Source organism: Ailuropoda melanoleuca, chromosome 1 (assembly GCF_002007445.2).
Source record: "Ailuropoda melanoleuca isolate Jingjing chromosome 1, ASM200744v2, whole genome shotgun sequence".
Taxonomy (NCBI): Eukaryota; Metazoa; Chordata; class Mammalia; order Carnivora; family Ursidae; genus Ailuropoda; species Ailuropoda melanoleuca.
Genome location: NC_048218.1, coordinates 56,901,287 through 56,917,170, shown reverse-complemented (window position 1 = coordinate 56,917,170; position 15,884 = coordinate 56,901,287). Strand labels below are relative to the sequence as shown.

The window sequence follows — 15,884 nt, the reverse complement described above, 5'->3', positions numbered from 1 at the left end:
CTATAAATTTGCAAACAAAACAAAAAAATAAACAAAAAAAGTTTATGACTACAGAATGGTTAGCAGATCTGAATGTCTAAACTAGAATTAAGTTTTCTACAACTAAAGAATTATGGAAATAATAACAGGTTGGGAGGGAAAGACTTACTGTAAAGATTTCTCTTCTTGGAGGTGGAGACGGTAAAAGGACTGAGCAGCGTGTTCTATCTTTGACAGCTTCAGAAACAGCATCACATTCAACAGAACTAGCAACAGCAAACTAGGCAGAGCAAATCATAGCTGGTTAGCCCACTCTTACCCAGGCCTAAAGCACGGCTTGTGAAGAATATGCACACAAAAATTCCAAAAATGTATGCTGTCTAGACTAGTTTCCTGTTTTTTATTTTTTTTTAAAGATTTTATTTATTTATTTGACAGAGACAGCCAGCGAGAGAGGGAACACAAGCCGGGGGAGTGGGAGAGGAAGAAGCAGGCTCCCAGCAGAGGAGCCTGATGTGAGACTCGATCCCAGAACGCCGGGATCACTCCCTGAGCCGAAGGCAGACACCCAACGACTGCACCACCCAGGCGCCCCTGTCTAGACTAGTTTCCAATTGTTATTATTTAAATTAGTTATTTCTATTTTATTGTATGAAATATTACATTTAGGTATTAAATAGACAGTGAGGAAAAAGTTGAAAGGTAACTAGAGCGACAGTAAACCTCAAAGAAAGTACGTTAGGATTGTCCCTGATATCTTTCCTCTCTGGGAGGAATCCCAGCCAGTGCTGATGTGCCATCACCAGCTGAGAAATCTACCAGGGAAGCTTTCGAGATCTATTTTTGGATGCCTCCAGCTTAAGCACCCATAATGCTGCACTTCAAAAAGGAAATGAAGATCAATATGGACTTGATCTTACATAGATGAACCGGCACCTTCCTCCCACGGAAAGCCACAACAAATTTTTTAAATTACTAGTCAGCAAAAATTTTTCTAGTTCAACATAGACAAAGGAAGTATCAAATCCCAAACATACATGAATGGTATCATACATAAAATGTGACATGCTAAATGAACTTACTCTATTGGTTCTCATAGCAGCTTTTCAATTGAATGGATATATTTCTTATTACACATATATGCAAATATATAGGTGGCATTGTATCTTATTTTTTCTGTTAAAATATTGGCTTACCCTTACAAACATATCGTATTCATCTTTACCTGTCCAGAAGACGATTTTTTAAAAAATGAAAACTAAGGTAGGAGCAACAAAATCAAATCAATGATATTATTGTGGCACTGAAATGGTATGTAGGTCAACATTTCAACATCTGACTATAAATTTTCTGCATAGTGCTGTAAAAGATCACTGACAATATTTATTATTCAAAATTGCTATAGCAAACCAACTTAAGCAGAATATGAAAACCTTTTGTAAAACTCAAAGGTATATCAAGCATTTTCTACAATCAGAAAACTGTAATTAGGGGTGCCTGGGTGGCTCAGTTGTTAAGCGTCTGCCTTCGGCTCAGGGCGTGATCCCAGAGTTCTGGGATCGAGCCCCACGTCAGGCTCTTCTGCTGGAAGCCTGCTTCTTCCTCTCCCACTCCCCCTGCTTGTGTTCCCTCTCTCACTGGCTGTCTCTCTCTCTGTCAAATACATAAAATAAATATTAAAAAAAAAAGAAATCTGTAATTAGAGAAAGCTGCTGATAGGAGAACTCCATTCCAAAAAATATTCACCAAGAGTATATCACCCAGTCAGAACCAATTCAATTAAATCTAATTGACTACCTCAATACTCAAATACAGCCATGTAGATAACAGTCACCTAAATATGTCTGCCTGGGTAGATTCCTATAGAATACTCTGAGGTTCTCAATCCCTGCTCAAGACCTACCGACTCAATCTCTGGGACTGGGGCCTAGAAATCTGCATTTTAGAAAGTGATCGTAAAGGGTAAGGATCACTGGTCTAATCAAACAGAGCAAAATAACACTATTGAGATTTCGTCAGCCTACATATATAAATATTCTCTTTAAGTTTATGGAACTTCCAGTAAAAACCTATGATGGTAGAAATAAGTCAGATTAATTTAACAAATAAAACATTTAGGGATGCCTGGGTGGCTCAGTCATTTAAGCATCTGATGCTTGATCTCAGCTCAGGTCTTGATCTCAGGGTCGTGAGTTCAAGCCCTGCATTGGGCTCCATGTGCGAAGCCTACTTAATAAATAAATTAATTGGGGCGCCTGGGTGGCTCAGTCGTTAAGCGTCTGCCTTCGGCTCAGGGCGTGATCCCAGCGTGCTGGGATCGAGCCCCACATTGGGCTCCTCTGCTGGGAGCCTGCTTCTTCCTCTCCCACTCCCCCTGCTTGTGTTCCCTCTCTCACTGGCTGTCTCTCTCTGTCAAATGAATAAATAAAATCTTTTTTTAAAATTAATTAATTAATTAAAAAACATTCATTGAACATGTACTTGGCATTCCCTCAAATTTAATAATTCTCCTGAAAACCAAAAAATATCAGACTTAAGCATATAAAATTCATGTTTTTGTAGACCAAAATCAGTCAAATAGTGGCAATTTCTACACAATAACATACAAATGCATCCAAATCCTTTTGGAAACTATTAAGAGATAAGTGAAGACACAAGCAAAATAAGCGTTCAAAACAAATACTTACAAAATACTCATCACCACAATAAGGGCGATGTTACAGCTTTCCATTTCCTTTTTCTTTCCTGCAGATCACACACACACAAATATATTAGAATAGGATTGTGATTAACACTGGTTAAAATTTAATTTCATTTGGGGGTGTCTGGGTGGTGCAGTCGTTAAGCGTCTGCCTTCGGCTCAGGGCGTGATCCCGGCGTTATGGGATCACGCCCCACATCAGGCTCCTCCACTAGGAGCCTGCTTCTTCCTCTCCCACTGCCCCTGCTTGTGTTCCCTCTCTCGCTGGCTGTCTCTGTCAAATAAATAAATAAAATCTTTTAAAAAAAATTTAATTTCATTTGAAAAGAACTGGAAAAGAAAATTTTTACATGATTTGTAAAGACAACTTGATGTAGGGTAAATTCCCAGCACCCTTTTTGCATTTCGAATATCTTGACTAATTTGAAAAAAATCTACAAAAAGAAAACCTACAACAGTCCTGCAAATTCAGCCTACATTACAAATTAATTTACTCTAAGCAATTCAACGCATCATATATGATCTCTAGCTAAGTTCCACCTCTGCAAATAATATCTGAGCTGGGTTTATGTACACTGCTTCTCTCCTTAAAAAAAAAAATTTTTTTTAATCATCCTCACCTGTTCTCTGTTGCCAAAACTTAAATTCCAAAACTAAAGCATTATTAAGCTTAAATAGCAGATAAACATTCACACTAAGATATAAGCCTTAGAAGAGGATTTGATAATGTAGAGGGATGAGAGGAAGGCAGTTTTATAGTTCTGAGAGGGAGGGAGTAACAGTAGAGGCAAAGTGTCTCCAAAATTAAGAGTGGGAATAATAAAAGTCAAATTCTATCTTTGCAATTTGTTGGGCTGGACCTGAGAGCAGATAAGGATTAAAAGCATATAATCAGTTTAGTACTTTCAAGAGTAGAAATCAAATGTCTGTATATGCTAGGTTAGAAATTCATGAGTGGGGGCGCCTGAGTGGCTCAGTCCTTAAGCGTCTGCCTTCGGCTCAGGGCGTGATCCCGGCATTAAGGGATCGGGCCTCGCATCAGGCTCCTCTGCTATGAGCCTGCTTCTTCCTCTCCCACTCCCCCTGCTTGTGTTCCCTCTCTCACTGACTGTCTCTCTCTGTCAAATAAATAAATAAAATCTTTAAAAAAAAAAAAATTCATGAGTGAAGCATCCAGTAGCTGGGGATGGTGGTAGGTACCGGTGACTTGGGGCGCACATGGTCTGTCCATTGGAGCAGCTACTGCTAAGCTCCGACTGATTGTTGCTGTGAAGGGATTTGAGTGCAGAGCTGTCAGATCACAGTTTTTATATAAAAATGTCCAATTTTTAAAATATCGCCTGGGCCCAATAAAATATATCAACGTGCCATATGCCTGCCATTTTGTGACTGCTTCTTTACACTTATACATTAGTTATTTTTAAGGAACTCAGAGTTTGATAAACATTATCAGAAAAGGAGAGGAAAAGGGGAGACCTCTTAACTGATGTGTCTATAAACAAGACACATATACTGCTTCATGTAAGTAAACTAAAATCTTCCATCTCTGTTTACCAGATAACAACTACCTGAAACATCCCCTTTGGCATCCAAGCCCACATCTCCAGAAGAACGCTGAGAAGAAAGTTTAGGAACTGTTTCTGCTGTTCGGTTGAATGTTCGCCTTCTCCTTCTCAGGCCACTAAGTTTTCCAGTGTCCTCAATGGGCTGCTTTAACATAGATTCTTCCATTAACAAGTCTGATTCTAAGAAGGAAAAAAAATCTTTAGATAGTAGAGAAACTTCAACTATAAGTTACAGGGGCAGGAAGAGTTGTTTTGTTTTTAGTTTGGTTTTTTTTAAGCCTTGGTAACTTTAACTATTACTTGTAGGTTCTTATGGCCTAGATTCAAACCTTGCTCTTAATAAAAAGTTTTGGAGGGTACAGTGATCTTATAATAAGGCTTCACTATTCTAGGAAGAATTATGTGTATTAATAAATGATGGGATCATCAGAGCAAATTCACCATGTGCTATATTAAATATTAACATAATGATTTCAGCTACAAAAACAACAGGCTACCCACTTACATTGGATCATTAGAAAGATTTCCAAGATACATTGTGGTACTTGATTGTCAATAACAAAGGAAGAAGTAGCATATAATAGTTCTAGTTTTCAATGAGGGTTTGCAAAAAAGTAAGTACTGGTAAGGAAAATCTGCAAACAACCTAAAAACCTAATTTTTGTCATTTGTCTCAACCTTTCCTTCACCTGATTTTTTATTAGAAGCTCATTATCCAGTGGCCAAACTAATTTTTGAATTTCATTTTCTTTGCTCCTGATTAGGAGTTTAATAATGAATAGCCAAGAGAAAAGAGCAAGGAAAATAATCAACAAATTTAATGATGAAGACTTAATTTACCCTGAGCTGACTGACCCCCAGCTTTTCTTTAATCAGAATTAATTATATTCACATATATTTTTTTCATGTTTTATTTTAAGGAATATCCAAACAGAACAACTATATCACTTCCCCAGTCTAGTACCCACCACCACCAAATCCATACATGTACATGATACCTACCATTGCTAAGTGGGCCTCCATAAACCCAGGGAATCTGCATTCATAAGGATTGCGGGGGGCGGGTGGGGGAGGGCCCAAGGAGCACAAGTGCGTATTTGTGATCAAGTTACACAGTCTCTCATTGCCGTCAGCTTCCTTGGCTCTTTGAAGAGGCTGTGATCGCTCCTAATTGTGTGATCTTGGACAAGTCACTTAACTTCTCTCTCTCTCTCTCTTCTAGTATTTATTCTTTAGTAAAATGGGGGAAAAAATAACAATACCTACCCCAGGGCCTAGTATTTATAAAGCACACAGAACACATCTGGCATATAACAAACATAATAAAAGTGTTTGTTAGATCAATGAAAATTAAAAGTTTTTAAATTCCAAGTAGTGTATGGTTAGAACCACTTCAATAGGAGTCAATCCAACATCATCTACTAGTTCCAGCTATGAACCGAAATGAAGAATCAATCTGTTTTGTTAGTAAATACTATCTTTACAAAAATAGATAAACCAAGAAATTTACAAACCAAGCTGTTTGAAATAGTCCTCCAAGGAACTCCAGGAATTCTTTTCAATTAGAGATTTGATAATGGCCCATGGTTGTTTTTTGTATTTCAAATCTGTGGAAACTCTAATAAAATAAGGAGGAAAGAAGAATATTAATTTAAAGGAAAGAATTTAATTCTATAAACATCGCAATTAAGTGTAAGATTATATTCAGTGGAAAGCCAAAAAGACTGAAAGTCATTAGATTATAAAAGAAAATTTGTTCACTGATGATGACCTCGTAAAAAATTGCTGTATGCTGCTAATAACTTCATGAAATTTTCCTTCTAAGTACTTGGCATTTTATTCTTTTCTTTCTCTAGCCCTGAATTTTCTTAACTTAAATAGCAATAAAGGCTCAAAATAAATTCTAAATTTTCTAAATGCCTTTTATAAAAAAATCTCTAGTGGTCATAAATTAGGTGAAAGTAACTACATTGGCTAAGACCAGGCAAAGCACATGGTGGCCCATCACTGTCTTTGATGCACCACCATTTCTTATTTCCCACTGCAGCAGTGTGCTCACCATGTGCTCCTCAAGATCTCACAGCCACCCTGACATTAGATAGGGTCCTGTGACTAGTCCTGGCCACTGGGCCGTGAAACCAGTTCTACAACTACTCTCTTCCTGTAGCAACTGAAACAACACACATTCTGGATTATGTTGCTACAGGATATAAAGCACTCCTCAGCATGCGGCCTTGCGTGAGGAATCCCATCCCTCTGCTGACCATGGGGGGATGTGTAATTTGAGCAAGGAATAAAGCTTGGCTGTGTAAGGATACTAAGATTTTAGGATTGATGTGTTCCAGAATATAATCTCACCTCACATGACTAAAACACTTATTTACCATAGCTCACCTCAGCCGGCATTTCTGCTTTGAGGATCGGATGATCTGGTATCTGTTCAGGGTATAGAAGTAATCATGGTAGGGAACATCATGTGTTAGTACTTCCGAATCTACCAAATAAAATCGTGCTTCCTGACTTTCTTTATTCAGTGTCTGCCAAAATAAGATTAAAAAAATTGTTGCATGTACAATTTAATACATTAAATTCCTTGCCAGTTTAGAATATATATATAACTAGAATTCCTTCTCAAAAATTATAAAAGACATGAGAAGCCTCCATACACACTAGGAGAGCCGCCATGTTGGCTGTGCTATCTATGAACTGAGAAGATGGGGCCTGCAGAAATAATGCTATGTGCTGCCTCTCTTTTCTTTGTACAATTATTTTTTCTTTCTTTTAGGTTTGAGGAGGAGAGAGAAACCATATAGTCTTTTGTGTATGTTATTAGTTTAAAGAATTGTAAATGTTCCTGATACGGGAACAACTGAAAATTCAATTGAACAAAGCAAGGATCCACCCCAAAATTCTTAAAAATATAACAATCACCCTTCACCAAAAGAGTGAAGGAAGAGGACAACCAAAGAAAACACTGCTTTCCCTAAACAGGATTTGGTTGCTGGCCAGTCCTTCCTCATTTTAACCACACCTTTTCAAGGTTATCAAAGGCTCCAATATCAAAATACCAAACTTTTCTTATATGTTTGAAAATCTTTTGGAAAAAAAATTTAAGTCCTTTTTAACACTGGATAAAAGCCACAATCACATAACTAGCTCAGATGTTAAGACATTTTCTAACTATTTGCAGAACTGATACACTCTATTTCAACACAATTTGGTGAAACACAAACTCCACTATAAAGACACTGCCATGCTGGCCACTGAGTAGAGCACCAAGTATCTTATAATCTCTTCCCATACACCACTGCAGCACTCTAGTTATTTGGCCCTAACTCCAGACGTGATCTTGTATATCAGATTCCAGGAGTGCTCTTTTTTAAACCATTTATTATGGAAAAGTTCAAACATACACAAGAATAGAAATGAAGTATAACAAACCCCTCATAAACTCATCAACCAGCTTCATCTGTACCCCATCCCCACATTTCCTCCCTCCACCACCATGCTCTGCCTGGCTAGATTGCTGTTACAGGATAACCCAGACATCAGTGTAATTTTATTCATAAATATGCCAGTGTATCTCTTTATAATTTCTTTATTGTGTCTCTTTGAAAGATACTCTTTTCTTTAAAATATAGCTACAATACCATTATTACATGTAAAAATTAGTAATTCCTTAAATCTCATAAATTTATTTTTAGTTGGTCTGTTTGAATTAGCATTGAGTTGATTTGGTTGATATGCCTCCTAAGTCTCCTTTTAATCTGACAGTTTCTCCTCCCCTTTTTTTTTTTTTTTTTGCCACTTATTTCTTAAAATTGTCTTGTAAACTGGTGACTAGGACAGGCATCTTCTCTCGTTCCACACATATGATTATTTCAGAATACTAACAGAGTAGACATACCTGCTTTTCAGTGGCAGCAGTGCTCTTTCCAGTAAGTGGATTATTAAGGACTATAGTGTAGGTCATGGTTCTCAGTTGATCACCTCCAGGTTCTACTTTCCAAGGGGTGGACACTACATCTAATCACAGCAAACATAAAAAGACAGTTGGTTCTAAAAATCTGAAGAGTATGACTTAAAATGGAATCAGAGGTAGGGTTTGTTTTTTAAGTATAATTAATATATAGTGTTATATTAATTTCAGGTGCACGATATAATGATTCAATAATCTATACTCTACCTATGACAAAAGTACTCTTAATCCCCTTCATGTATTTCACCCATCCCCCTACCCACCTTCCCTCTGGCAACCAGCAGCTTGTTCTCTGTATTTAGGTCTGGCTTTTTGTCTCTTTTGTTCTTTGTTTTTTCGTTTTCTTAAATTCCACATATGAGTGAAATCATATTGTATTTGTTTTTCTCGGTCTTATTTCACTTTGCATTATACCCTCCATGTCCATCCATGTTGTTGGAAATGGCAAAATCTCATTCCTTTTTTATGGCTGGGTAATATTCCATTATATATGTGTGTGTGTGTATATATGCATATATATATACACACACACACACATATATATATAAATAAATACATTTTATACACACACACACACACACACATATACATACATACCATTCTTTATCCATTCATCAATTGATGGACACCTGGGTTGCTTCCATATCTTTGCTATTGTAAATAATGCTGCAATAAACACAGGGATGCATATATCTTTTTGAATTAGTGTTTTCATTTTCTTTGGGTAAATATCCAGCAATGGAATTGCTGGATTATATGGTAATTCTATTTTAATTTTTTTCAGGAACCTCCATACTATTTTCCACAGTGACTGCACTAATTTGCATTCCCACCAACAGTGCACAAGGGTTCCTTTTTCTCCACATCCTCTCCAACACTTGTTATTTCCTGTGTTTTTGATTCTAGCCATTCTGACAGGTATGAGGTGATATCTCATTGTGGTTTTGATTTGCATTTCCCTGATAATTAATGAAAAGAAGTAGTTTTTAATTATTTAAATTTTTATTTTTGGCCAGTCCTAACTTCGTTACAATTGTATTATCATTTCAAAATCAAAGGAAAATAAAATTAAACGTAAGGCACTATTCTTGTATGTGACATATTCCCCATCTTTAGTCCATTTACTTCTAAATTGTGGTCTATGAATACACTTTTTTTCTTTAGAAAAGAAAATCAAAAGTTGTTTCATCTGTAGTCTTCATTTTGAAGTTCCCAGTACCTGGCAAGAGAAGTAAAGGCACCTGCCTTATCAAACACAAACAGAACAACATTTTAACATTCCCATTATTGAGGACAAAACCTTGAAAGACATTTGCCATTATGCAAAAACAAGACCTTGATCCCAACTTGTGGAAAAATCATGTTAATAAGAAATCATGTAATGAGAAATCATGTAATGTTAATGGCTTATCTGTCAAAATCTTTAATCAAGGAAGGGACTATGGAATATAAATAACTAAATAACATTTCTATACTAAGAAAGCTATATGAAAATCTTTTTGTATTTATGGCAAGATCTTGGTTAAAATTCTCTCTTATTTGCTTAATAATAACACAGTGAGGGGCGCCTGGGTGGCTCAGTGGGTTAAGCATTTATTTGCCTTTGGCTCAGGTCATGATCTTAGGGGCCTGGGATTGGCTCATGCTCAACAAGGAGTCTGCTTCTCCTTCCCTCTCTCCCTCTGCCTCCCACATGTGTGTGTTCTCTCTCTCTAATAAATAAAATCTTTATTTAAAAAAAATAATAACACAGTGAGTAAAAACATGCTTTGAACAGAAATGTATTTTAGAACATAGCACCATTCAGCGAAGATCAATTAACAAGCCAAAGACTAGGAATATACAGGTAACAGCATCATGAACTCTTTTCAAAGATCTGACTAAATTACCTAATGCTGTTAGCATTCACGGACTTAGGCAAGTAGTATGCTTGACTGCTATTTGTCAACATCCTAAAATATAGAAGGCTTTATCTAACCCATTACCCATCATCAAAAAAAATGAACCAAGCTTTATGATATAGCCAATTTTACTGAACTTCTCTCATACAGCTTAGGTCTCCAGATTTTTTGAGGGACTCCAAAACTGCCTTTTGAGTATCTGAAAAAAAATCTTTATACGAAAAAGGCAGCATCACAAACTATGGAATCTACCATGCAAAATTTTGTTATATATATATATATATATTTATATATATATATATAATTTTATTTATTTATTTACTTATTTATGATCTCTTCACCCAACATGGGGCTTGAACTCATGACCCCAAGATCAAGAGTTGCATTCTCTTTGGACCGAGCAGCAAGGCACCCCTACCGTACAGATTTGCTGTAAAAAAATAATTTATTTAGTTGTACATGAAAGAAGATACAAAACTTATTCTAAAATAATTTTCAAAAAATTATTCTGATCATATGTCAGTCTGTTTCAGAAAAATTATACAAATAATCCATTGTTGATTAGCAACAGAATTTTAAGATACCATTGAATTCTGCTGTTAAAACTGCATACTATTTAACAAAGCAATATTAACAAGGATAAAAGTATGTCTTCCACTTATATTGTCACCAATGTTGCAACAATCCTACTGAATATCATGTAGCAGAACATCAAATAATTAACAATATTTTGGAATAATCAAGCCCCCAATACCTAAGTAAAGATCATCATGACAGAAAAAAATTGGTGATGAAATTATAAGAAAAATGGCAACAATATACAAAGGACACATGCACCATTTTGATATACTGAGTTAAAGTAATAAAAAGCAGAAATTGTAGAATACTTTACAAATCCTTTGATGTAATATAGTTTTAAAACTGGTGAGTCTTCACACCTATTAGGATGGCTGTTATTACAAAGACTGAAAATAACAAGTGCTGGCAAGGATGTGGAGAAATTGGAAACTTTATGCATTGCTGGGGGGAATGTAAAATGATGCAGCCGCTTGGAAAACCGTATGGCCGTTCCTCAAAGAGCTAACCATAGAATTACCTATGATCCAGTAATTCTACTTCTAGGCATATACCCAAAGGAATTGAAACCAGGGACTCAAACAGATATCTGTACATCAGTGTTCACAGCAGCATTATTCACAACAACTAAAAAGTAGAAACAACTCAAAACTCCCTCAATGTATGAATGGATAAGCAAAATGTGTTATATACATAAAATAGAATAGTATTCAGCCTTAAAAAGGAATGAAATTCTGACACATGCTACAACATAGATAAACCTTGAAGACATGCTAAGTGAAATAAGCCAGACACAATTGTGTGAGTCCACTTACATGAGGTACCTAAAGTAGTCAAATTCATAAAGACACACAGTGCAATGGTGGTCACCAGCAGTTGGGAGACGGGGGAATGGAGACTTACGGCTTAATAGGTAGAGCTGCAGCTTGGGAAGATGAAATAGTTCTGGAGATGGATGGTGGCAATGGTTGCACAATGTGAATGTACTTATTGCCACTGAATTGAACGCTTAAAAATGGTTCAAATATTTTATGTGATGTACATTTTGCCACAAAAAAATTTTTGAATCTTGGGAATGGCTATATGGGTTTTATTATACTATTCATGCAACTTTTCTGAAGATTTACAATTTTCAAAATTAAAAAGTTGAATAGAAAGACTTAACACTGAGTTTTGAATTATGAAAGTAGTGTCACACAGCTGTAACAAAGATTTAAATGAATGCCTATTTAAAAGCTCCCTAATTTAAAAAAAAATCCAATACTAGCACCTTAGTGCTGGAATTAGATTAAATCCATAAACAATTGACTATACACAAATCTTTCTGTTAAAAAACAAATACTTCTTAATATTATTAAAAAGAAGCCTTTGTGCCACCTAGGTGGCTCAGCTGGTTAAGTGTCTGCCTTTGGCTCAGGTCGATCCCAGAGTCCTGGGATCAAGACCTGTACTAGGCTCCCTGCTCAGCAGGGAGCCTGCTTCTCTTTCTCCCTCTGCTGCTCCCCCTGCTTGTTCTCTCTCTCTCTCTTTCAAATAAATACATAAATAATCTTTTTAAAAAAATAAAAATAAAAAGAAGCCTTTGAAACCCATTCGCAAGAAATTGAACTTTGATTACCAGATAACAATTTCAGAAGATAGAATGGTGTGCAATCATAAACAAATTATATCTTTGGGAGCAAACTTTCTGACTAATTCTAGGTCGAAATAGCAACAACATTCCTATTACTGTTTATACTTGTAATTAGCCAGAAGCCTTTACTTCCAAAAGCCACTTATAACATCAGATAGCAAATATAATCATCCATATCGAAGCTAGATCTGATATCAGACACCTAATACAGTTGTGAGTCAAAGAACAAACTTCAAGGGCGCCTGGGTGGCTCAGTCAGTTAAGCATCCTACTCTTGATTTAGGCTTAGGTCATGATCTCAGGGTCCTGGGATCAAGCACCGAGTTGGGCGCTGCGCTCGGTGTGGAGTTTGCTTGAGTCTCTCTCTCCATCCCCCTTTGCCCCGCTCCTGCTCTCTCTCTCTCTCAAATAAATAAATAAAATCTATTTAAAAAACAAACAAACAAACAAACAAAAACAGAAAGAAAAGAAAGAGAAAGAAAAGAAAAAAAAAAGAACAAACTTTATTTCGTACCAGCTAGTTCGTCCTGGGTCTTTTCAGCCATAAAAATGGCAGTGCAATATCAACAGGCATCATCTTAGAAAATTAAGAAAAATAACATATCCAACTCTTCTGAAATACCAAGTTCTCCAGACAGACATGAATAGCAAGAAAATACAAAATAGATTCAGAAGAGATATAGTTAAACATAAGCTACTGAGGGAAAAGGAAAATTTATATCCCTCAAATATTCCACATTCTTAAAACTAAAAGAACAGAAAAAATGATTTTTTAAACATAAAGTTCTTCACATAATCACAGGACTCAATAGTTATCAATGAGAAATCACTTTGCTATACTCTCTGGATAATAAGAAAAAAATATTTTTTGTACCTAGAATCTATATCAATGACATAATCTACGAATTTGTAGTTATATAAAAATTTCACATAAAGCCATAATATTTAATGGTTAATAAAGTGGCTCAATTATGAACTATATTTAAATTGACTGTAGAATAACTTCCTCTTTGACTATACCAAATGACTCGACTTATATGACTCTCTGCGGCTACTGTTTGCTATATAAAATCACAGCAAGCTAAACCATGTGCTCCCAAAGCTTATAAAATATTTTGGAATATGTAGGATAAAATCAGTTTCAAACTAACTATGAGCTTATTTGAGATGTTTACCAAAATAAAAGTTTGTTTGGTTTTTTTGTTTTGTTTTATTTTTTTAGATTTTATTTATTTGACAGAGAAAGATACAGCGAGGGAACACAAGCAGGGGGAGTGGAAGAGGGAGAAGCAGGCTTCCCTCTGAGCAGGGAGCCCGATGCGGGGCTCCATCCCAGGACCCTGGGATCATGACCTGAGCCGAAGGCAGACGCTTAACGACTGAGCCACCCAGGCACCCCTCAAATAGTAGTTTTAATACATAATCAATGAAATCCTTTTTATGAGTATAACTAATTTCCTAACTGGAATCTTTTCTTTCTTTCTTTCTTTCTTTCTTTTTGTATTTTCATTGAGCTATACCATAGACACTGCAATCTGAAGTGTATAGCTCCATGAATTTGCACAAAACACACACACACACACACACACACACACACACGTGTACCACTACCCAGACCAAGATAGACTTTGCCAACATCCTAGAAGTTCCCTCTCACTCTTCAACCACTCAACTCTCCACACAGTAAATACTATGCTGATTCTGTATCCATAAATTAGTTTTGCCTGTTTTGAAATTTATATCAAGAAATCACAGTATGTACTCTTTTGTATCTGGCTTCTTTTGGTTAACATTAAATCTGTGAGATTTACTGATGTTGTTATAAGTAGCAGCAATTTGCTTTTTTCCATTGCTATATAGTACTCTTTTGTGTGAGCATATGCAATTCGTTTATCCATTCTAGTAACGGGTGGATATTTGGGCTCTTTTGTTTTGGGACCATTATAAACATGCTGCCACGAACACCGTTACATGGCATTCAGAGTACACATGTATCCATTTCTGAAGGATACATACCTACTAGTAGAATTGTTGAGTCAGAGAAAATTTTTATATTCAGCTTACTGCCAAACCATTTTGCAAAGTGACTATGCCAATTTAAACCCTACCAGAATCCAATTGTTCCACAATGGAATCCCTTTAAATAAGGTTCAATCCAACCGAATTCCTACATTAATAAATAAACAGAGTTTAAGTTTCAAAGAGTTTGAACTTAATTGTAGATAAGATCTAATTGAACAATTAATCAATGCTTACATGTAAATTTAACCAAAATGCTTAAATACCAGTTTATATATCACCAAAATAAAACCAAAGCCTAATTTTCCCCGACAACATAAATTAATATAGGCTCAACTCTTAAAGGATAATAAAATTCTACCATATTTATCATCAGATAAACACAAGACCAACCGATTATATTTCTAGAATTGGCAAATCTCTGCATAAAGCGTGAACTGGTGAAGAGCAATTCAAACATTCTCTCAGCACTGATATGAAAAACACGGTTGATGTAAAGTCTTCCATGAAGATCTTTCTCAGGAATATTTTCTGGGGAAACAAACAGACAAAAAAAAACCCAAAGGACTGAAAGGGAAAAAACCAAGGAAAGGTAATTTAAAGATTTTGTTTTGTTTGTTTTGGCACAAAATGGTTTTTAATGTGATTACAATGATCAGCACATTCCAAAACACTATTAAAACTCTAAATTGGCATTATATACATAGGTACTGTATATAAGTATACATAATATGTATCTAATTAAACTATTTATGATCAATATCTCAGTCATCAAAACCCAAAAGATACAGATATATTTAACTTGAATGATATCAAACTCCCATAATATATCTACTCAAGAGAATTTCAAAAGTAACAAGATTAGTACTGGGACACATAGGAGTGTATCTACCACAGCAATTGGCAGGTCCTATTTCTGAATGCTCATACATTCAGTAAATATTAAGTCACGAATGGCTCTCACATCTGCTGCACTCACTAACTCGGAAGCCTGAATAATGTTTCCAGCCTGATTTAAAGCTGACTGCCCCAAGACAAGTAGCACTGTATTCACAGCCTATTCTCAATACCACACATTAAAAGAACTAAGAAATCCTTCTGAAAAGTATTCTTCAAAGCTAAGTAATGGAATATTACATTTGTCTGGGAACCTGATAATGATAATGGTCTTGAAAACTACTGGTAGCAAAAGAAACAGTATCTGCTCACCTCTCCTGATGTTCCCTGGAAACATTATATAAAATAGCCCATGTTTATATGGTACTTACTGTAAGTCAGGCATTGTACTAAGCACCTTACAAGTATCCATTCATCTTATCCTCACAGCAATCCTGGGAGATGGGTGGTATTATCATCATCTCACCATATAGATGAGGAAAACTGAGGAACGGAACTGCCAGAGCTCCGTAACTAGTGAGTGACTGAAATGGAACTTGAATTCACTGAAGCTCCAGGTCACACAAACTTAACTTCTATTTTATACTGCCAGGAGTTTAATTTAGAAGAAGGGAAGGGAAGGGGAGGGGAGGGG

General features: G+C 36.0%; 1 protein-coding gene across 1 annotated transcript in view; it reads right to left on the bottom strand.

The window, feature by feature from the left end:
- GRAMD1C (GRAM domain containing 1C) overlaps positions 1-15,884 on the bottom strand; it is a 68,062-nt gene that overhangs the window by 7,366 nt on the left and 44,812 nt on the right. Inside the window, exons 9-15 of the mRNA XM_034669873.1 lie at positions 14,747-14,884; positions 8,153-8,271; positions 6,640-6,782; positions 5,760-5,863; positions 4,249-4,425; positions 2,667-2,724; positions 149-259 (exon numbers count right to left, since the gene is read on the bottom strand). Of these exons, the coding sequence (XP_034525764.1) occupies positions 149-259; positions 2,667-2,724; positions 4,249-4,425; positions 5,760-5,863; positions 6,640-6,782; positions 8,153-8,271; positions 14,747-14,884 (850 nt within the window). The remainder of the gene's footprint in view (positions 1-148; positions 260-2,666; positions 2,725-4,248; positions 4,426-5,759; positions 5,864-6,639; positions 6,783-8,152; positions 8,272-14,746; positions 14,885-15,884) is intronic.